The 25,216-nt window shown below is 34.6% G+C and overlaps 1 protein-coding gene across 4 annotated transcripts in view; it reads left to right on the forward strand.

The window, feature by feature from the left end:
• The window catches only part of GLRB (glycine receptor beta), a 92,927-nt gene that overhangs the window by 63,491 nt on the left and 4,220 nt on the right, over positions 1-25,216 (forward strand). For all 4 annotated transcript variants that reach the window (XM_025438808.3, XM_049094312.1, XM_025438811.3 and 1 more), the window contains 2 exons: positions 2,877-3,029; positions 16,212-16,504. In XM_025438808.3, the coding sequence (XP_025294593.1) occupies positions 2,877-3,029; positions 16,212-16,504 (446 nt within the window). The remainder of the gene's footprint in view (positions 1-2,876; positions 3,030-16,211; positions 16,505-25,216) is intronic.

The following is a 25,216-nucleotide window of genomic DNA, read 5'->3' on the forward strand; positions in this document are numbered from 1 at the left end:
GATGTTTATTTTTTCATCGTTAAACCTTGTATCTGGATGTCTCCATTTGCCATAGAGCAAGGAATAAAGGAGACATCCCTGCCCTTTTATAGATCTATATTGTAATGTGATACACACGCAAACGAAATACACAATTCATTTTATTTCTGAGAAGACAAGATGTGCTATGTTAGAGTATCTGAGAGATTACTCAAGATTATAAGAAGTAAAGTTTCTGTGTATTTTTTGAGTTATAAATAAGTCACTCATCTCTCATTAGCTATAAAAAATAATAAAAGAACTATGTCTTACATAATAATAATAATGGTCATTTACTGTGTTTTAGTAAGCATGCTTTATCTGTGTTTCCATGAGCCATCATATGAATACGTAAAACATATTTTAATCCTTGGATAATATTTAGAAATGTATTTAGAAATATAGAACCTTTTAAATATATGAATGCTTAGTAACTGAAAAAGATATAGACAGCAACATTTATAAAATGATGGACAATATTTTCTTTAACTTGTACAGAAATTATCAGAAATAATGATTTGGCTTTAACTTTATTAAAAATTGCAGTTTTTAAATAATTATAGATTTTACAAAGGTGGGGAGAGATATATAGGAAAACAAGTATACAAAAATACTTAAATTGCAAGCCTAAGTGAATAATAATGAAATAAAACCTCACAGGAAATAGAAAGTAAATTGAATTTGCCAATGAACATTTATATCAATTAGCTGCCCACCTGCCTCTCATAAATGTAACAGTACTAGGAAAAGATCAAAAAAGATCAAGAAATGTTTCTCATAAAAGTTTATGGAGCAAATCACTATAATACCATGTATTTTATTGCCAAATTCATCCCAGTCCTGGGAAGCTCCCCTAGTGGGTGCCTTCATAAAAGGAGGGGGTGGCAACTGGCCTCAGAGTACAGGGCTCCTGGTACGTAGGCTGTCATTATACATGGTGGGATGGAATGCAAAAATTCATTTCAGAGCAAGCAACTCTATCGTACGTTGTTGTAATATTTATGATAATTTAAGTCACCTAAAAATATGCAGTGAGCACATACATGCTGTTCTCTCTGTCACAGGCACCAGTAAACATGACATGAACTTGAGTCAGCGATATTGTTGCAAAGCCAGGTACTTCAGAACCACTTTTAGGAAATAGTATGAGCCTCTTAATTGCAGAACATTGGACTCAGAAAAGATTATATTTTGGAATTTTTGCACATGATTGCTAGTTAGAAACATACGTTTTTGTTTGTCCAGGCAGGAAGTTGAGATGAGTGGTAGGAAGAGAAAAGGGAGGGGATTTTCACTGTTTGACCTCTTGTATCTTTTTAAAACCTATCCACAACTTAATTAAATTGCCTAGTTTTAATGAAATTAAATTTTTAAAAAAGACAAGCATGCTGCATTGTCATTTTTTGTTTGTTTTTTTTCTGATATAATTTGGAAACATTTGACATAATTAGAAGTCACTTCATTTCCAGTCAGCTCTTTATTTGTGTTACATATTAGCCCTCATATCTTACGATCTTTCAGAAGTGGCAGTGATTATAATTCACACTGGGAAAAGATTAGGTTTCTGATCTAAGTTATTTTATATGAGGATGTGAATAGCTATTATTTTATTTAATATTTTTTAAAACCCTCTTGTGTGCCAATACCACCAGAGGTACCATTGTTGAGTGAATTCAAAGATCATTCTGGTGCTGGAAGGGTGTATATTCTTCCTAACTAGGAAAATTAGATATTACCTTTAAAATATAAAATAGCAAAAAGTAATATTGTCCTTTCCCCATAATTATTTCACTTATTCATTCATTTATTTCAGCATTTTAAAATAATGACATTTAAGCTGAACACAAATGGAGATATTTTAACTTTCTGTTATTTTCATGTAACTTTGCTTTTTTGAATGGTAAATGACATTTCTATCAAAATTAAGCACTTTAGGCATTATATATTATATTGAAGTTGCTAACTGAAAGGCCTGACACATTTTTTTTAAATGTCTCAAACATCTAGCAGCGTCTCTTCTATACCAATGCTAGAAGATTATTTTGTCACTTCTTTTGTTTCCCAAGTCAGCAAAAGCCATTGTGAGGCTGCCCATAATTTGTGATTAATTAGGGAGGCTAGTTGGTGTCATGGCATCTCTAGAATTATTTTGGAAGGCGATTTCTGCATTTGTCTCAGCTTCTGAAAATGAAGTCCTTTCCCTCCTAAAGCAAGTTTGAGGTGCCGGAATGGAGGAACGGAGAGAATTGAGAGGAATGTCAGATATTTGCCCTTTATACTCTTTTATAGATATAGATTGAAAACACTTATTTCTTAAGCTTGCTAAGATTTACTTCCAATATGCTTAATTTTTTAAGGTTTAAATATGCATGGGAGTCTTTGTAGACTGCTATGCTTTCTAGATAAGAAGTGGGAAATGTAGCTGAAAAATTATACTGACAATACATAGTCGTGGAATGTCTCTTTTTAGACTTATTCCACTTTGATTTACTGCTCCCTATATGACGCCTTTAGATCAATTGCTCTGAGGGTACCCATGGGTAATGAAAAGTTTAAGTTCATTGCAAATTCTCTGAACAAAGACTTAAAAGCTGAGACACTGACATAGTGGAGCAGCATGTGGTATCTATTTCTCAATGTCATAATAAAGTTGTGAAAGGTCAGGTGAGACGGGTCCCATAATGTCAACCTTTTACACGAAATAAATTATATATTTATAGAAAAAAAGTCTTTTTGTGGACTTTACTTTGTGAAACTACATCAAATAGAAGTGACTTACAATGTACAGGTACACTGTTGATTTTTATAGTTGGGCGTAGGTGAGTCCCTCATATTTCTAACATGTTTGTTTCTGAAAGGGTACTACACGTGTGTGGAAGTCATCTTCACCCTGAGAAGACAGGTTGGGTTTTACATGATGGGTGTTTATGCCCCAACCCTACTGATAGTGGTTCTCTCCTGGCTGTCCTTCTGGATCAACCCGGATGCAAGTGCTGCCAGAGTGCCCCTGGGTAAAGTATTCTGTGTTTCTCTCTCATGTCAGGAACATGTTATGTCCTTACATAACTAACCATATAATCAACTATTTTTAAAACAGACTTTTAGAATTGATGGGAACCTTTTCCTTGTCTTTTTTTTTTTTAATACTTCCTTTAAAACCTGACATTGAACTAGATTTTCTTAACGTTTATGCACTCAATAACTAAGTTTTTTTTTATTTTCATATCTTTGGCTGTTGTAAACATTTAATCTGTCCTATTTTGATTTTCATGAAATAATTATTACTAAGTAATTTTCACAGATAACTGAAGTCCGAAATCCCCAATAGTCCCAAACTTAAACACAAAACTATTTTGATGGGAATCTTTCTAAAAAATATTGTATACTATCTCATACTCTTCACCAAGGAATATATGGTACAATATATCTTTTTAAACATGACTTCATGTCATTTTCTCAAACATTAATTATTGTGACCTTTATCATCAAGGAGGAGCGAGGGAGAAGAGCTGGTTATCCATGCTGTCCCATTTGTTACTTTTAATACTGTCACACAGAAACAACATCAGCCAGTCTTGAAAATTGTGTCTTCACAGGAGTGAAAAAGTCTTTGCTTCATGAAATAATCTCAAGAGCTCTTCTAATGAGTCAAATGAATAAACTTAAAAATAAGGACATGGTTAAAACAAATTTTGATTGTTTAGAGTGTTTTAAAATGTTTAATTACCATGTTGTATGTGTCTGTATGTGAGTGTGTTTTCTGAATATCACCTGGAACTTATATAGGTAAGGCTGTGGAATATCTGACCTTTTAGTGACTGATTGGTTGCAGCATTTATTTTTTATTTCCATTGAAAAGTCCCTGTACAAATCTCCCTCCTGACATGTTGGGAGAATTAAATGAAATGCAGATTTTAAAGAGTAGGAAACCAGGAAAGGGCAATGAAAATGACAGTTTTACCTGGATAAGAAATTTGATGGTTTATATTTAATAAGAGCCACAGAGACTAAATCTATATCTTAATTATCAGAAACGTGGGAAATTTCATCCTAATGTTTATGTATCTGGAATGAAGACAATGACAACCCATTAACTCCTTTAGAAGGTGAAAATTAACTATGTAGTATATTGTGCTGAGAATAAAACACCTAAAAACTAGATCTGTATTCTTAGACTTGTCAAAAAATATCATGCATTTCCCCCAAATAGTTATTTTTTTGCTTATTAGAAATATTGTACTCTTATGCAGTGATATAAATTGAAACGTCAGGCTTACAAGAGTACTCTGGAGACATTTCAATCCCCGACATGTTTTTGAAGGATTTTTCTCTGTAAATCCCCATCTATTATAGGACTTCTGATATGAAATCTCTGAACTGTCCACTTAGCATCCAGTAGTACTGTTGTATCAAGCAAAGTGTTTAATGGTTGAAAGCCAGCCCCTTCAGTTAAATCTGGATTTAATTCCTGTTCTCTGCTTACTAGTTGTGACAATTTAAACAACAAGCAGATCTAACTTCTTTAAACACACTTTGTTGAAATGTCAATAGAGATGAAAAAATACTCAAGGGTTACTTGGAAGATTGAAAATGAGTGGAAAGTGCTTATTACAAATTCAGGAGTTAATAATACACCTCATTTATACAGTACTTTATAATTTATAAAGCATTTTTACACATTTGATTCATTTGGCAAGTATTAATTGTGTGCCAGCTACATACTAAGCAATATTCAAGAAGATGGGCATACAGTTAACAAAGTAAATAGCTAATAGATAGTTAATAAAATAAATAAAACTACTGAGCCTCAATGAGGGTATTTTCTCTTAGGAAGAGACACCAAATAAATATATATGTAATATGTAAGATGGTGACATATAACTTCCAGGCATAGAACAAATAAGCCATGGAGGTGAGAAGTATGACATAGAGAATATAGTCATTAATATTGTAATAACAGCATATGATGACAGATGATGCTACAATTAATCATGGTGAGCACTGAACAATGTCAGCTAGATGTGATATTGGATAAAAATGTAATGTACGTGAAGAAATGAATCACTGCGGATATCTAGGAAAGAATGAGCCGGAATAATAATCAAGGCCAGCATTCCTGAGGCAGGAGCATGCATGGAGTATTTTGGGGATACCAAGGCCAATGTACCTGGAGCAAAATGAGTAAAAGGGTGATAAGTGGATGAGGTCAGAAAGACAACAATGGTGAGGAGACCATGTAACATCTCCTGGGTCATTCTGATGATTTTGGCTTTTATTCTAAGTGAAATGGGAAGCCCTTGAGAGCTTTTGGACATGATTTGCTTTAAATTTTAACAGATTCTCCTTGCCTGCTTTGTTTAGAACCCACTAATAGGGGACTTGAGTGGAAGCAAGGAAAGCAGCTTGGGAGCTATTTTAATAATCCAGGTGAAGCAATCATGGTATGTGGCAGGGCGTAGAGATGCTCATAAGTAGATGATGGATATGGTAGAGATCAAGAGATTTGTAGATGTGTTGTATATAGGATTTAAGAAAGTAGACTCAAAGCTGACTTCAAGAACTTTTTTTGGCTGAGAAGCTGGGAAGATGAAGCTGCCTATAAATTATATGGGAAAATCTGAATGTAAAGTAGGTTTGAGAAGGTGGGCAGACCAGAAGTTTCCTTTTAGACATGTTAAATCTGAGATGTCTTTTAGGTCGGGTTATCAGATAGTTGGATACGCAAGTCTGGGGTTTCTCGGAGAGATCAAGGCTAGAGGGAAAAATTTCAGAATTGTCAGGATATCGATGATCTTTAAAGTGATGAGCCTGGAGTGCAGGTAGAGAAGACATCTAAGAGTTCAACCCTTGAGACTGAGAAGATGAGTAACAACCAGTATGGCATATTTTTGGGGAGCCAAAAAGAAGAAGCTGTTCTAAGTGAAGGAAGTGATCAGTCAAGCTGCTTGTAAATCAAGTAAGTTTGGGGCTAAATATTGTCATTGGACTCAGCAACCTGGGGAAGTCACTGGTGTTCATGATAAGGACCATTTCCGTAGAGTAAGGACAAGAGGAAAGCTTGGTTGGAGTGACTTCAAGAGGGAACAGGAGGGGAGGAACTATTGGTATCCAGTATAAACAACCCATTGGAGATTGTTAACTGTAAAAAAGAAAAAGAGAATAGGGAAATAGCTGGGGTGGAGATACAAGTTGAGAGGGTTTCTTGTTTTTGTTTTTAAGGTGGACAGAGTCTTAGTATGTTCATTTTCAATGGAAAACAACTAATAACAAAGGAAAAAATAAGAGATGGAAGAAGTACATGAGCAGAGTCCTTAAGAAGTGAGAGGGGATGAGTTCTGGGAGACAGATTGGCCTTTGCGAGGACAAAGTGGATTTGTTCCAGGGATCAGCAAACTCCTGTAGAAAGCCTGATAGTAAATATTCTATTTGCGAGCCATATGGTTTTTGTTGCAATTCCTAAACAGTAAGAGTTGATAATACATAATTGAATGGGTGTGGATGTGTTCCAATGCCCTATGCATCAGTTTACTAACCCCTCATCTACGGTATCAGGAGCAAAGGCAGAGTATATAGGTATAGACAGAGATAGGTAAATAGATATGGTAGTGGGGGCTTGTGAATGAGTCATTTTCTCAATAAAATAGGAACAAGATTCATGAGTTGCTAGTGAGATAGAATGGATTATTGTGAGTTTCAAGAGAGAAGGTAGTGAATGGACAAGGGGTAGGGATGTATTTATGGTTTTGAGATGTATACATGTTGTTACTTGTATTTACATTTGACTGTATCTTATTGCTGAGCAGTATTTCATAGTATGGGTATAGCACAGTTTGTTTTTCTATTCCGTAATTGATGGACATTTAGATTGTTTCCAGGTTTTGGTTATTGTAAATAATGTTGCTATGAATAATTGTGTACAAGTCTCTGTATGGCTATACCTTTTTCACTCTCAAGTAAATTTCCAGGAATAAGATTTCTGGATTTTAAAGTAAAAGTATGTTTTACTTTAAAAAATTAATTTTTATTTTTATTAAGTTTTTTATTATAAATTAAAATTTTTAAATTCCAGTAGTGTTAACATACAGTGTTATATTAGTTTCAGGTGTAAAATGTAGTGATTCAGCAGTTCTACATATCAGCTAGTTCATCATGATAAGAGTCCTTTAATTCCCTTCACCTATTTCACCCATTCCCCCCTCCTAGTCATCTCCGGTAATCATCAGTTTGTTCTCTGTAGTTAAGAGTTTGCTTTTTTATTTGTCTCTCTCACTCGTTTTTTTTTTTTCTTTTGCTCATTTGTTTTGTTTTTAAATTACACATATGAGTGAAATTGTACAGTATTTGTCTTTCTCTGACTGATTTATTTCACTTAACATTATACTCTCTAGCTCCACCCATGTTGTTGTAAATGGCAATTTCATACTTTTTATATTTGAATAATATTCCATGGTATGTATATGTGTATATTTATGTATATACCACATCTTCTTCATCTGTTCATCTATGGATAGACACTTGGGCTACCTCCATAATTTGGATATTGCAAACAATGCTGTAATAAACGTAGGAGGGGCATTAGTGTTTTTTTTTGTTTTTGTTTTTGTTTTTTTTTTAATTTTAGGGTAAATACCTGGTACTGCAATTACTGGATCATAGGGTAGTTTTATTTTGATTTTTTGAGGAACCTCCATATTGTTTTCCTCAGTGGTGGCACCAGTTTGCATTCCCACTAAGAGTGTACAGCGTTCTTTTTTCTCTACATCCTCACCAACACTTGTTTATTGTGCTTTTGATTTTAGCCATTCTGACAAGTGTGAGATGATATCAAAATATGTTTTATTTTTATAAAATACTATTATAGTGATTATCAAAAAGAGGGTACCATTTTACATTCTTACCAGTTGCTTCACGTACTCCATAATATTTAATTTTCTTACCTTAGTGTAGATCTCTAGTATAATCTTGAATAGAATTGTTGAGAGATGGCTTATTCCTGATTCTAGGTAGAAATAACTGACCATTCATTATTGGATGTGGTAGTAGCTGTAGATTATTTGTAGATGTCTTAGTTGGGTTGAATAGATTCCATTTTCTTTCTAGTTGGCTAAGAGTTTTTTTTTTATCATGTATGATAAAATTTGATTGAATTTATTTAATTTGACTGAATTTTGATTGAATTTAAATTTGGTTGAATTATGCCAAATACTTCTTCTGCATGTATTTAAATATTTAGATGGGGTTTCTTCTTTATTTTGGTGAATTATATTGGTTGATTTCTAGATGTTACATGAGTTGTAAAAATTATCAGTGAAAAAATATGTTCATAATATTTCCTTATCCCTTTAATGTCTAGCTGTAGTGGTATCCCAGATTTTGTTCCTGATATTGTTAAATTGTGAATTCTATTCTTGATCATTCTAGCTAAAAGCTTATCCATTTTATTAACATTTTCAAAATCTGTTTTCATTTATCTTTTCTATTTATTTCCTTTTTGTTGATTTTTAACTCTTTATTAATTTTTCTTTTAATTAGTTTGGATTTAATTGGATATCTTTTTGATACTTGAGGGAGGAACTCAGTTAACTGATTTTAGATCCTTTTTTCCTCTTCTAATATGAGCATTTAAAGTTATAAATTTCTGTATAAGCACTACTTCAGCCACAATTCAGAAATTTTAATATATTGTATTTTCATCTTCTTTCAGTTAAAAATATTTTCTGATTTCCCTTGTGATTTCTTCTTTGGCCCATGGATTCTGTTGATTTCCAAATATTTAGAGTTTTAATAAATACCTGAACATGACTTTACTTTTATTTTAATGATTTTTTTAAATTTTGTTAGAGAATATGATTTCAAACTTTTTGTTTGTTGACACTTTGTTTTTCTTATGGCCTAGATCAGCATGTCTCCTGGTAACCATACCATGTTCACTTGCAGAGTATATTTTTGTCATTGTTGGGTGTATTATTCTGTAAATATCAGGGGAGTCAGTTGGTTGATAGTACCATTGAAATCTTTTATGTCTTTTGCTAGTTATTTTTATAGCTATTGGTGAGAGAGATATTAGATATCTCCAACTATGTAGAATTATGCCTCAGGTATTTGGAAGCTCAGTTATTAAACCTATACATATTTATAATTTTATCTAAAAAGAAATCATACTACTTTAATGTATGATTTATTGTATCACACTACTTTAATAAAAATATATTCCATGCAAATAGAAACAAAACTGGAGTAGCTATACTTATATTAACAAAATAGACTTTAAAATAGAGACTATAATGAGACAAAGAAGGGTATCACGTAATGATAAAAAGGCCAATCCAGTAAGAGAATATAACATTTGTAAATATTTATGCACCCAGCATAGGAGCACCTACATATATATAGCAAATATTCACAGACCTAAAGGGAGATAGACAGCAATGCATAATAGCAGGAGACTCTAATACCCCCATTTATACCAATGGATAGATTACCCAGACAGAAAATCAATAAATATCAGCCCTAAAGAGCATGTTAAAACATATGGACTTAACAGATATTTGCAGAATATTCTATCTAAGAGCAATAGAATACATATTCTTTTCAAGTGTACGAAGAACATTTTCTAAGATAGATCATTGATAGGCTGAAAAACAAGTTTTAATAAATTTAAGAGGATTGAAATCACATCAATCAGTTCTTCAAACCACAATGGTATAAAACCAGAAATTATAAAGATTTCTTTATTTATTTGAGAGAGTGCCTGTGCACACATAAATGGGGGGAGGGGCAAAAGAGAGAAAGAATCTCAAGCAGGCTCCCCACTGAGGTCAAAGCCTAACGTGGGGCTGAATTCCATGATCCTGATCATGACCTGAGCTGAAACCAAGAGTTGGACACTTAACAGAGCCACTCAGGTGCCCCTGAAACTAGGAATTAATTATACAAAGAAAACTACAAAATTCACACATCTCTAGAATTTAAACAACATGCAGCTGAACAACCAATGGGTCAAAAAAGAATCAAAAGAGAAACTAAAAAATACCTTGAGAAAAATGAAAATGTAACATACCAAAACTTACGGATGCAACAAATGCAGTTTTTTTTTTTTAACAAATGCAGTTTTAAGAGGGAATTTCATAGTGATAAATACTTGCCACAAGAAACAAGAAAAATCACATATAAACAACCTAACTTTATACCTGCAGGAACTAGAAAAAGAAAAATGAAGTCCAAAGTTAAGTAGATAGAAGGAAAAGAAGATTGTAGTAGAAATAAGTGGAGACTAAAAAGACAATAGAAAAGATCAATGAAACTAAAAGCTGACTCTTTGAAAAGAAACAAAATTGACAAACCCTTAGCTAGAGTCACTGAGAAAGAAAGAGAGAAGACTCAATAAAATTAGGAAAGAAAAATGTTACAACTGATATCAGGAAACATAAAGAAAGGGTCATAAGAAACTACTAGGAACAATTACACACCAACAAATGGACATCCTAGAAGAAATGGATATACAGCCTACCAAGCACAAATCATGATGAAATAGCAAATTCAAACAGACTGATGACCAGAAAGGAGATTGAATCAGTAATCAGAAACCTCCTAAAAAGCAAAAGCTCTGGACCAGACAGCATCACTGGTATATTCCACCAAATATTTAAAGAAGGATTAATACCAATTTTTCTCAAACTCTTCCAAGACATAGAAGGCAGGGGGAAACTCTTCCAAACATTTTACAAGGTCAGCATTGCTCTGATACCAAAAATGGACAAAAATGCCACACTCAAAAAAGAAAACTAGAGACCAATATCCCTGATGAATATATGTGCAAAAATCACCAACAAAATATTAGCAAACCTAATTCAGGAGTACATTAAAAGATCATACACCGTGGTCAAGTGGAATTTATTCCAGGGATGCCCAAATGGTTCAACATATATACTTCTGTCAGCATGATACACCACATTAACAAAATGAAAGACAAAACTCCTATGGTTATCTCAATAGATGCAGAAAAGGCATTTGACATATTTAACATCCATTTATGATTTTTTAAAAAATCTGTCAACAAAGTATATATAGAAAGAATGTACCTCAAAGTAATAAAAGCCATATGTGATAAGCGCACAGTCAACATTATACTCAACAGTGAAAAATTGAAAGCTTTTTTTCTAAGATCAGGAATAAGACAGGGATGTCCACTCTTTCTATTTTTATTTAACATAGTATTGGAAATCCTAGCTAGAGCCATTAGGCAAGAAAAAGAAATAAAAAGCATCTAAATTGGAAAGGAAGAATTAAAACTGTCAGTTATTCACAGATGACATGTTATGTACAGAAAACCCTGAAGACTCTATCAAAAAAAAACCTGCTAGAATTAATAAATGAATTCAGGAGAGTTGCAAGATGTAAAATCAACACATAAACATCTATTGTGTTTCTTTATACTAATTATGAAGTATCAAAAAATTAGGAAAATCCTATTTACAGTTGTATTAAGAAGCATAAAATATTTAGGAATAAATTAACCAAGGATGTGAAAGAGCTGTACATTGAAAATAAGTCATTAATGAAATAAACTGAAGACAATGCGAAAGAATGGAAAGATATTCCATACCTATGGATTGGAAGATTAATATTGTTAAAATACCTTTAATACTCAAGCAATACACAAATTCAGTGGGATCTCTATCAAAATCCCAATAGTATTTTTCACAGAAATAGAATAATCCTAAAATTTGTACGTAGCTACAAAAGATCCCAAGTAGCCAGAGAAGTCTTGAGAAAGAAAAACAAAGCTGGAAGTATCCACACTCCCTGATTTCAAACTATATGACAAAACTCTAGCAATTAAAACAGAATGGTATTGACATGAAGAATAGACATGCAGATTAATGAAACAGAATAAAGGTCCCAGAAATAAACCCATGTATATATGGTTGACTAATTTATGACAGATGAGCCAGGAATATGCAGTTGGGAAAGGACAGTCTCTTCAGTGGTGTTGGGAAAATTGGACAGTCACCTGCAAAAAAATGAAATTGAATCACTATTTTATACCATACACAAAAATTAACCCAAAATGGATTCAAGACTTGAGTGTAAGACCTGAAACCAGAAATCTCCTAGAAGAAAACAGGTGGTAAGCTTCTTGACATAAGTCTTCATGATGATTCTTTGAATCTGACATCAAAAGCAAAAGTAGCAAAAGCAAAAAAAAAAAAGTAGAACTCTATCAAACTAAAAAGCTGCACAGCAAAGGAAACCATCAGTAAAATGAAAAGATAACCTACTGAATTAGAGAAAGTAATTGCAAATCATATATCTGATAACAGGCTAATACCCAACATATACAAAAACTCAATAAATAGCAAACAAACAAAAATCCCCCAAAACAAAAAACAGGAAACCAAATCAAAACAAAACAGAAAAAAAAATCCAATTAAAAAATGTGGAAAAGACTTGAATAGACATCTTTCCAAGAAGACAGACAGAGGGCCAATTAATACATGAAAAGATGGTCAACATTCTCCCAATCTCATTTTGATTTATCTTTTCCATTGTTAGCAAACATAACAAACCTTTAGGTAAAGACTTTTGTCTTTAGCTACTTCTTTAAGTATGGAAGTAAGTATGCAAGTAATTGTGGAACTTCTATAAATCATATATTTCATAACATATAAATTATACATAAAATTCTCTTTCTCTGGTACATAAGACACTAACTGCTGCTAAAAAGGAATTTTTTAAAGTAATTTTTTAACAACTTTCAGTCATAAGTGTAAAAAGATTAATAATTTAGGTTACAACTCAGACCTCCAGCAAACCATACATACATACATACACATACATTTCTTTCTTGCATTCTTATCATCTGGAACAGGAGTTTTTCAGGAATCTCAAAAAGTGTTTCTGGATTCCCACATGATATTAATAATATTTTTCCCTTTAGTATCCTTTGATTAAGGCATTATGAAGTGATAATATCCTAATATAATTTAGTAGTACTTCTAAATGAATTTTTATTTCATTAATTATAATTCTACATATATGCATTTGATAAATAGTGTATCACTTAATGTGATAAAAATTATTTGGAGTTTAGACAGGTATGTGAACACTTGTAATGGCTTCTTGACCTCTGTTGAATTATGGCATTTATTACTGCATTAGCATTATACTCCTTAGCAACATCCTTACTGCTGCAAATGGCAAGATCTCAATTTTTTTTTTATGGCTAACATACACTATATGTATATACCACATCTTCTTTATCCATTCATCTATCGTTGGTGACTTGGTTTGCTTTCATATCTTGGCTATTGCAAATAATGCTGCCGTAAGCTTAGGGGTGCATACATCTTTTCAAATTAGAATTTTCATTGTCTTTGGGTAGATACCCACTAGTGGAATTTCCTTCAATTGGTTTATAATTTATTAAAGGTCAGACAAAATTTCACTATGCATTATTGAACAGTGAAGTAATTTTATTTGAAGACTATATTAAGATAATGCTAGCTTTGACATTTGTGTAAAGAAATACCATTTGCTCAGATTCCTTTTTTTATTTTTTTAATTAATTATTTATTTATTTATTTATTTAGATTCCTTTTTTTAAAAGAAAGATTTTATTTACTTGTTTAGAGAATAGGGGTTGGAGCAGAGAGAGAGGGAGACAAAGAAAACTGAAGCAGACTCCATGCTGAGTGTAGAGCCCAATAAGGGGCTCAATATCATGCCCCAAGATGGTGACCAGGGCTGAAATCAAGAGTCAGCCGCTTAACCGACTAAGCCACCTAGGTGCCCCATGATTTCTTATTTTGGGATAAAAAAATGGATTATTTCCTATTTTAATATGATTTCCTGAAGAGAAGGTATACAGTGATGTTCACATTATCCTCCTCCATAACTCATCTCCATTTCTATTCTTTCATCTTTGAGATGATAAAAATCTTAATAGAATTGAGATTGGTTTCTAATTTAATACCTGGAATTATAAATACCTCCTTTCTCTCCCCCCAAATCTATTAATGTCATATCCCTCCCTACAAAAGGCAGTCCCCTTCTCTGTTTCTTTGGTCTCCTTTCTCTGACACTCCAGCATCTTTTCCTCACAAAGTTTTCTGCATTTTCAGCATGACCTCCATCTGCACGATATTGGCTAATCTTTCCTTTTACAGAATTCTCCAATGCATTGTGCTGTGTCATAGTCGTTAGTTGTGTTTCTTAGCCTTTATCTTATCTAACCTAACTCAGTATTTTCATGCCAAAGTCATTATCTTTTCTAAGTCTCTTCTTCCTATCTTTTATGGGTACTTTTCTAGTTATTCTTTCAGAAAATTATCTCAATCTTTTCCTCCTTCCTTCAATCAATAACCAAGTCTTTTAAAATATTCTCTTCAAAATCCTTTCATATCAACTCCATTCTTCTTTTCTTCATGCTTTGTTTCTGCAACTGCTATTTTTCCCTTTCTTAGTGTGTTTTGTACATCCTCACCAGAGTAATGTTATTCAACATTCTGTTGATAATGACACTTATCTTCCCTCAACTTACAGTTTCTTAATATTTTCTGCCAAGTATCGTAGATTCATTGTAGGGCCTTTAGGATCGTCTGTAATATGACATTATTCTTCATTGTCTTATGAAGTTTCTAATATATAAGGAAAAATTCAGATATACTACTGAGTTCGATATGTTCTGTGCTATTGATGAATGTGAAATGCTATGGAAACATTGAGAATAGTGTGTCAACAGAGTCTGTCTCAAGGAATTAAGTAAGGCTGGTTTTCGATTGATAGTTTGACAGATAATAATTGACCAAGAATAGAAAAATTGACTTGGAAATATGATTTGCCAAATATGCCCATAGGTATAATTAACTATAATTTCAGGCAATGAAAGTGATAAGACCTTGGATTTTAATGTTATTTTCCACTTCCAGGTTAGAAACATTAAGACCTATATTAACTTTTAAAATATAATCCTATTAATTAGTTCTTAGTTTTCCTCAAGACTAAGGGTAATTAGTTTAATAGTAAATCAGATGCTTGTTGAGTCTTTATATTCTGTTTCCATCTGCTAGAAACCTTTCTTTCTAGTGGAGAATCTTGTAACTCTTGAATAGTTGCCAAAAAAACAAACCAACAACTCTATTTCAGGAGCCTCTGAATGCAACTGATGGAACATATTTTTCAGTATTTTCACTTTTTATTAATACTAATGTAGTACTTACCATATTCCCAAGACAAAAGAGAGCCACATACATCTTTATTAGGATAACATATTCATTAATTCTCAAGAATTAATGGTCAAATCTAAGAATAAGAGTGCACTTGTCCCCATAAATGAAATGGACTCACAGAGGCAAGGCACACCTGCTTCCTACATGGCTTAAAGTACATCTCCCTTGACATCATATAAGATTTTTTTCTGAACTTGTGTGCTACTGGCAGTCAGTGCCAGAGGGTCATGTTTGCCTATCCCCTCTTCTGAAAATATGAAGGAAGGGAGAAAGAGACAAAGGGAAAGGTTGGGAGTGTGGCAGGTGGAAAGAAGAGGAGGGATATACACTAATGCAGTTTTCCTTTGGGATTTTATAATTATTTGACTTAAATTGGTATATAACTAGTTAACTTTCCACAAATGGTTAATATTACATATAGCAGAATATTCTTCTTTCCTTGAAAAGCTGAAATCACTTGTTTCCCCTGAAATAATCAGGGATCCTCTATCTTTGTCTTTTCTATTAGATTTTTTTTAAATTGTGAGCCTTATCAGAAAATTGCTTTATATGTTCTATTCTTGCTCAGTTCTTCATAGGGTAAAATTCAGTTCCATAACTATCTAAAATAAAGCTGAAAAATGAAATAACTCTCAGTAGAGAGCTTTGTGGCTTTCTCTGAGATAGCACAAAATAGTTTTAGACATCTATAATATTTAAACCAGGTCTAAATGGTGTTTTTACACCTTGGTTTAGATTTCTATTTACTTCTAAGTATCAAATATTTACAAATGCCTCCCACTGCATTCACTCACTAATCCTTACCTAAAAAGTATGTTGGTATCATTTTTTCTACTCTTTGAGCTTGGAAGAGCCTTGACGAGCATTGGGACTTAGTAGAGAGGGATATTGTCAAAAAGTAGTGTTTGCAGAACATTTCATGGGGGCAAAAAGCAGCCCTAACTTCCGTTTCTGTTTCTGTAGGTATCTTCTCAGTACTCAGCTTGGCCTCTGAGTGTACAACCCTTGCTGCTGAACTTCCCAAAGTATCCTACGTGAAGGCTCTTGATGTGTGGCTCATTGCGTGTCTTCTCTTCGGGTTTGCTTCACTGGTGGAATATGCTGTCGTCCAGGTGATGTTGAATAACCCCAAAAGAGTTGAAGCAGAAAAAGCCCGAATTGCTAAGGCTGAGCAAGCAGACGGGAAAGGTGGAAATGCTGCTAAAAAGAATACTGTGAATGGTACAGGGACTCCGGTTCACATTAGCACTTTACAGGTAAGAATGAAACCAGCTGGAGAAATTATTTCCCTCATCCTCTCTGCAGTAACAGGAGAAATACTTTTCCGTGGTGTGCAGGTTTGATAGAATTGGTGTTCACTCCAGATGGAAAGGAAGTACACGCAGCATACTTTCTGGAAAGGAAATAAAAAATACTAGGTCAAATACTAATTAAGAAAAGGAACCAACACCTTATTAAATTTCTAGAAGACTTTTCAAGGAGTTTAATGATACACTTCTGCTTTGCTGGCTACCACTGAATGTGGAGACCTTGCCAAAGCTATAGACCTTCCTCCTGTTTCTTACTTAATAAGTTGTTACTGAAATGCCAGAGGATTGCTGGAAGCACAGACCTTCTGCCAACATGGAAGACCTCAGGAAGCCTGTGCTCTTGATAAAACCCCCTACCTGCTCCCTATCAAGTTAGAAAGCTTCACACAGAATATGTCAGACACACTACATATTTGTTACATTCCTGGCCCATAAGGAAACTACACCCATAGTGTGCCCAGTGGTGAGTACCTATAGAAGGATTGCACCTGGCCTTATCACTTGATCGTAGGTCTAAGAATAAAAGGCAGTGCCTTTAGATTCTGATAAATTCTGGAGCAATGGGCTGTTTCATGGATTAAGGATAGGTGTCCACTTACCCTGATATACCACTGATTGATGCCTTCTATTTGGGAAGACCAGTAAACCACAGGACCATTTCCTTTGAGCTTAGCATGGCAAATTCCATAAGAGACTAATAGGTTCATACCACCCTACAACCTTGAAAATCTTGCCTCCTCTGCCTTTACTATTGCCCCATTAATATAGGGCCATTAGTCTATTAGTTTGTTAACTACCACCATGTGCCTTACCTAGAATTACACAAGTATGCCGCTTATGTATTTTTAAATACAAAAGCAGGAAACCCATTTTTGTATGGTACTGCCTGAAGCTACATATTTTTAGAAAAACTTACTATTTTTGTCTTGTTAAGTCATTAAACTCATTTTTTCATCTGTAGCCAGGACTCTGCAATGTTAGTTGCTACCTTGTGGGAGGGTTCTTCAGGCCTTACAACTCTTGCATACCCTAACTCCCTTTATGAAGAATAAGTATAAAATTTTCATTAATGCAGAGCTATCATGACCTTAGAGAAGTCATATATTTGGCGTATCTTTTTCCATCCTTTTCCATCCAGCATGTCTATATCATTATATTTGAAGTGAATTTCTTATAGACAATATATATTTGATTATGACTTTTAAACTGCTCCACCACTCTCATGTTTTAATTGGTATGTTTAGATCATTTAAATTTTAATGTAAGTATTGCTATGTTAGGGCTTCAGCCTAAAATCAGTTTTATGTTTTGACTTCTTTTCCAAGTGTTTTTCTGTGTCTGTCTTATTTAGTGGTTGTTCTAAGTATTAATTACATGTACATAACTTCTTACAGTCTACTGGTATCTTTATTTTTACCAGTTTGTGTGATGTGTAGAAACATTACATTCTTTAGCATCCTTTTAACTTTCTGTTTATGATAGAGTTGTAAATATTTCTTAGAACCTAAGCAGAAAGTATTATACTTCTTGTTTTACTATCAAACATAGTTTAGAAAACTGAGAGGGAAAAGGAAAGCTTATTGTATTTATGCCCATTTTTGCTTACCGTGTTCTTGCTTTTATTTTGATATGTCTTTCATTGTTTTCTTTACTTTTAGAGAATTTATCCATTATAAAAATGGATAATGGATAATAATGATAATAAATTATTCTGGTTTTCCTTCATCTGAGGAAGTATTGATTTCCCCCTTGTTTCTGAAGGATATTTTCACTACGTATAGGATTCTGGATTGACAGTTCTTTTAGCACATTAGAAATACTGTGCTGCACTCTTCTGGCTCCCTATGGCTTCTGAGAGGAACCCATCATGTGTGTTGCTTTTCCCCTGAGGGTTGACTGTCATTTTTCTCTGGCCACCTTCAAGACTTCTTTTGTTCTTTATTATTCAGAAGTTAAATTCTATGTTCTGGTGTAAATTTCTTTGGATTTATCTTGTTTGGGATTTGTTCAGCTTGTTAAAAATGTAGGTTTAGGGCAGCCCGGGTGGCTCAGAGGTTTAGCGCCACCTTCAGCCCAAGGCCTGATCCTGGAGACCCGGGATCGAGTCCCACATCGGGCTCCCTGCATGGAGCCTGCTTCTCCCTCTGCCTGTGTCTCTGCCTCTCTCTCTCTCTGTGTCTCTCATGAATAAATAAATAAAATGTTTTTTTAAAAATGTAGGCTTAAAGGGACACTTGGGTGGCTCAGTCAGTTAAGTGTCTGCCTTTAGCTCAGGTCATGATCCCAGCCTCCTGGCATTGAGCCCTGACTCAGGCTCCCTGCTCACCAGGAAGTCAGCTTCTATCTCTGCCCCCACTCCTGCTTGTGTGTACCCTCTTTCTCAAATGAATAAACAAATTCTTAAAAAAAAATTAAATACAGACTTATGTTTATTGGCAAATTTGGAAAGTTTTCAGCCATTATTTTCTTGAATGCATTTTCAGATCTGTCTTCTTTCTCCTGTCTTTCTGAGACTCTGGTGATACAACTCTTAGATCCTTTGTTACGCTCCCATGGATCCCTGGATCCCTGAGGCTTTTCATTTTTTCTAGTTCATTTTCTCTGTTTTGTTAAGATTGGATAATTTCTTTGATTGTATCTTAAAAAAAAAAGAATTTATTTATTTATTCATGAGACACACAGAGAATTTATTTATTTATTCATGAGACACACAGAGAGAGGCAGAGACACAGGCAGAGGGAGAAGCAGGCTCCCTCCAGGGAGGCTGATATGTGACTTGATCCCGGGATCAAGCCCTGAGACAAAGGCAGACACTCAACTACTGAGCCACCCAGGGATCCCCCGTTATATCTTTTAATTCACTGATTCTTTCCTTTGCCCCTCCCATTTTTCTGTTGCGCTCACCCACTGAGATTTATATTTTGCTTGAAATGTGTTTTTCAGTTATAAAACTTCTCTGTGGTTTTTCTTTTTTCCTGAGTTTTTTTTTTTTTTTTTTTTTGGTATTTCTTTGCTCAGGTTTTCTATTTTTCAAAGGTTTCAAACAAATGTTCAAAACACCTGACTGAAACATTTTTTGTCATCCATGTTTTAAGGCCTTTCTCAGATAATTCTAATGTATTTTTCATCTGGTGTTGGTATCTACTGACCATATTTTTTAAAAATTCAATTTGAGATCTTCTCTGTTTGTTTTTTTTTTAAGATTTTATTTATTTATTCATGAGAGACACACACAGAGACAGAGGGGAGGGGGGGCAGAGACACAGGCAGAGGGAGGAGAAGCAGGCTCCATGCAGAGAGCCCAATGTGGGACTTGATCCCGGAACCCCAGGATCACGCCCTGGGCTGAAGGCAGGCACTAAACTGTTGAGCCACCCAGGGATCCCCAGCTACCCAGGATCCACAAGCCACCCAGGGATCCCCTCTGGTTCTTTGTATGATGAGTGATTTTCTTTTGAGACCTGAACATTGTCATGTTATTTTATAAGACTCTGGATCTTGTTTAAACTTTGTTTTAGCTGGCTTTCTCTGACTGTGCCCTTTCAGGAGAAGGAAGGGTGCTGCATCATCAGTATTTCCAGTGGAAGAAGTCCGGATCCTCACACAGTGAGGTTAGGGGCTCTTCAGTACTGCAGGGTGGGATTGAGGGTTTTTAATTCCCCATTGGTCTCCACTGATACTGCAGCGGGGGTGTCCTCATTATCACTTTGTGGTAATAAATGTCCTGCCTCCTATGACATCATTCCCAGTGTGGAAGAGGGGAAGCAGTTTGTTTCTGCTGGGTGGGCAGAGCAGGGCCTTGTTAATGCTCTATGGAGATGGAAGTCCTAGTTCCCTATTTGGCCTTCTCTGATACCACTGCAGTGAGAGTATTGGGTATTTTGTTACAGCTTCTTAAAGGGAGAAGTCTAGTTTCCCACTTTGCTGGCATGGTGAGGATGGGGTGACATTTTCTGTGTGTGGTGTTAGACTCAGTAGAGAGATTATTGCCTAAAAGCCATTTGTCTTGCTAAGCTGCTTTTTCTTTTGTCCTTTGGATAGAAGAAGCAAACTTTTTTGGGGCTATTTTTATCTGCACCCCTTGGCATTTTAATTTCAACTCCTTCAGCTCCAAATCTGGGATATATGAAACAAAAAACACACACAGGAACTCATCACCATGTTGTTCCATGGGTCTTTAGGTCCCCAGCTGATCCCCATTTACATCTCCCAGTCTTTTATCAGTTTATTTTTCCAGCCTACTAATCTACCCACTAACTTATACCCTAACTAAGTGTTCTGGAGACAAAGAAAAGAAGTTCTATAGAATAGGTGCTTAGTTACTTTAAATATGGAAGAGATTTTCAGAGTACTATAGAATATATCAAGATTATTTATGAAAATAGATACAAAAGATAAATAGGATCTAGAACATTGGACTGAATTATGTTATTTTTTATTGCACAATATTGTATTAGTTTCAGGTGTACGCAATGTGATTTGTTATTTATGTACACTAGGATATGGTCGGCACAATAAGAGTAGTCACCATCTGTCATCATATAAAACTGTTGTAAAATTATTGACTATATTCCCTGTGCTATAATTTACATCCTATGTCTTACTTATTTTATAAATGTAAGATTGTACCTTTTAATTCCTTTCACTGATTTTATCCATCCCCCTTCCCCATCCCTCCAACAACTACTAGTTTGTTCTCTGTATCTATGAGTCTGTTTCTGTTTCATTTTGTTTGATTCCACATGTAAGGGAAATCATACAGTATTTATTTTTCTCTGTCTGACTTTTTAAATTTAACATAATACTCTTACATATGGAGTTGTTGTAGATTTGTTCTGTCCATGGGAGGGATGAGATCAGGATCTTCCTATGCCATCTTGAGCTCTCCCCAGAATTATGTTATTTTAAATTTAGCTTTCAGGTGTTAAAATAATCACCCAGTGAAGAAAAGTTCAACATATTTAAGAACTCCTATATTTTAATTCTCTGTGTTTGGGGTTGCTAGTAGAAGCACATGTGTCTGGAGTCTGAAACTGTTACATTTTGCAACAAAAGTCATAAAGTGATGCTTAGGGAGTTTAAAAGTCCACCAGAAATAAATCTCCAGAAACAAATGTAATTTACTCTTAATGCTTACAGGCCAAATGCAATCTCTACAATGAGCATTGTACCTACGTAATAGTACAGAATATATCCTGAGATATACTTCAAAGCAAGAATGAGTAAAAAAATAACTTATCTTAATGTATCCATCAAACTTACAGCCAATGTGTAATCTGATCAATTCATAAGTCTGTTACACATTGACATAAAAGAATATTAAAAAAGAAATTTAAAAACTTGTTGCCTTTTTAATTTAGTGGTTTTGCTGTGAAAAATATATGTTTGGTTTCAAAATGCATTTGCCCCAGTATATTTTGCTTTCAAAACACAAACTCTTGCTAAGTCATTTCAATGAAATTTTTTTTGAAACCCAAGTTCAGCTGCTTGTCACTTGAAATGCAATACTCAAGAGACAAGTGTTGGTTGGAAAAGAAAGATTGCTTTATTTAGGAGGCCGGCAATCTGGAGAGACAGATGATTGGTGTCCAACCAAGGACCATCTCCAAGTTTCCAGGGTAAGGAGTGGGGCTTTTATTTATTTATTTTAAGATTTTATTTATTTATGAGAGACACAGAGAGAGAGAGAGAGAGAGAGGCAGAGACACAGGCAGAGAGAAGCAGGCTCCACGCAGGGAGCCCGACGTGGGACCTGACGTGGGACTCGATCCCAGGACTCCAGGATCACTTCCTGGGCTGCAGGCGGCACTGAACCACCGAGCCATCTGGGCTGCCCAGGAGTGGGGCTTTTAAAGGGGAAATTTAGGGTAGGAGATTATATACATATTGATGAAAAGGGCAAAGAAACTTATGACTATTCATGAGGAAAGGTGGAACACACACATTGAGCAAGTGTATATGTAGCATACATCTCCTGTTCACTTTGGGGTGGTGACTTAACACCAGAAGGAAGCAAAATTCAGCCTCTGACATCAGGAGGTTATCTCAGGACAAGAAGGGCCTATGGACATGATCCGAGAGCTGGTGTAAACTGGAATGGGGTCTCAGGCTTATTATCTCTGTTAAGGAATGCAGAGCCTTGCTTGTTCATAGGCTGGCACCATATCAGTTGACCTTGAGTTCAGGCTTCTGCAGAAACAGCTAAAGTGGGTTTGTTAGTGGGTCTGAAAAGACACAATAGTTGATTAGGGAGAAACAATTCTCTGAAAAACAAGCTTTACACTTTCCGCTAGTTTCAACTGCATTAACCCTGTGGGGGATGGTTTCAAAATGATACGTCATTTATTTTTAGACAGAATAGCAATAGTAATTAATGGAAGCACAATGAAATTTGGATTATTGGAAATTCTCATTGCTGATTTTTAAAATAATGCTGTGTTTGCAAAGGAAAGGAATTATTTTAAAAAGTGTAAGAAATGGGGATCCCTGAGTGGCTCAGCAGTTTAGCACCTGCCTTTGACCCAGGGTGTGATCGAGTCCCACATCGGGCTCCCTGCATGGAGCCTGCTTCTCCCTCTGCCTGTGTCTCTGCCCCCCCTCCTCTCTATGTCTATCATGAATAAATAAATAAAATCTTTAAAAAAGTATAAGAAATAAGAAACATCAATGATAATGTAACCTAGCTTTTAGCATGTTTTTATAATTTTGCCTGCATTCATAAATCTGTCATCATACATATATAATTATCTAAGTTATTTATCCCCAGTCCTTCCTCAACCATTACAGTATTTTGTTTACTAATTTGTTTGTTTACTTGTACAATTCCTTTTTTTTTTTAATTCAACAAAAATGTGAAGACCTACTGTTGTTAATATCATTCTGTTCCCAATGCCTAGTATGTGCCATGCGCTATTCACAAGGAAGGTCTTGCGAATAAAAGATAAAATAGTGTCATTGCCTTTGGATTTTTACAAGTTAAAAAAATACAACCTGCTGTTCATGCTTGAATGAGATAGTTGTTTCCTATGGTAACGACCGGTTTTTAAAAACAAGGAATGACTTAAATTTGGTAAACTATGTAGAGATTATTCCCTTCTGAATCTATTTTTATCATCTGCAGGAGATACCATTATTCCCATGAAATTATACGTAAGTCTGCTGGTTAAGAAATCTTGTATAAGGTGATTTGCTTTTCAATGTGTGACGCAAACTGAAAAGGACCACGGAAAGTTCTTAAAGTTCTAACTTGAAGCATTAGGAAGTTCTTAGCCACATCATTTTTTATTCTTGACAGTTTCATTATCATACTACCTCATTTTTGCTGCCAGTAATTTTCAGGAGTGACAAGTTTATATGATGAAAGCAAATGAGACACATATTTACGTGAGGAAAAATTGAGAAATTATAAATTGGAGGTTAATAAAACCAAGATCACTTTTAAGAATATGTTACATAGGGTTACTCTCTTATTTATAAGGAGTTTATTGAATCCCTCTTGATGTGATATTATAATTACTCAAAATAGTATTACACTGTAAACACTTTTCTACTTTTATGTACATATTTGATATAATTATGTGTAGAGAGTATTAACTAAAAAAAATTATGTTTGTGTATGATCTCCAATGAACGGATAAAGGTGAGACCAGCCAACTAGTTAATGAATCATGACCTATTTCAGGAACCTGAGGACTTCTTATTTCTTATTTAGTTGTGCCACATAATCAAAAGATATTTCTATAGTAGAGGTCCTCTCCTTCAGTATATACACACACAGGTCTACTTTTTCAAATAAAAGAATTTTCAAATACATTTTCTAGGTGAGGTTTTATTTAATAAGTTACATGATTGAATATTTAGTACGACCAAGTTGAAGCTCTTTGCAGTACTTCTCTGTTATTCCTTTAACATTGAAGAAATTATTCCTCTTTAACAGACATGTGTACTATATTTAAATAATCTCTCTGAATAAATATGACATCCTAAATCTACATTTTGAATTAACTGTGTAGATAAATTCTAAAATCATTAAAATTGCTAGCAGAATCTAGAAATATGTTTTTGTAAATAAAACAGATTAGAAAATTTGAAGTATTTATGTGTGACTTAGATTATAATACCATATAAATTTTATTAACTTGTTTATTTATTTATAGCTTTTATTTATTCATGAGAGACTCACAGAGAGAGGCAGAGACATAGGCAGAGGGAGAAGCAGGTTCCCTGCCAGAAGCCCAATGCAGGACTCAACCCCGGACCCTGGGATCACGCCCTGAGCTGAAGGCAGACGGTCAACCCCTGATCCACCAGGAGTCCCTGATAAGTGGATTTTAAAGTACAGTTAGTGAATCTAAACCTTTTAAAGTAGAGAATTCTAAAGGGAGAAAGTGAAACTGGAATATCCACAGAGTCCCAGATTGTAAAGATTGCTCTGAGACCCTGAGGATAATGCAAACATTTGATATGTAGAGTCTGTTCTCAACTTCTATTCCAATCAAGGTAGCAATTTTACTCTTTACAAAAGTTCACTATATACTTAGTTCTCAAATAGCACTGGAAAATTAGAGCTTTAAACGTGGTCTTCTTTCTGGTGCACTTACAAGGAAGGTGTGAGAATGTAAATGTGAGTCTGTGTGTGTGTGTGTGTGTGGTGTGCAT

The sequence above is a fragment of the Canis lupus genome, chromosome 15 (genome assembly GCF_003254725.2).
Source record: "Canis lupus dingo isolate Sandy chromosome 15, ASM325472v2, whole genome shotgun sequence".
Taxonomy (NCBI): Eukaryota; Metazoa; Chordata; class Mammalia; order Carnivora; family Canidae; genus Canis; species Canis lupus.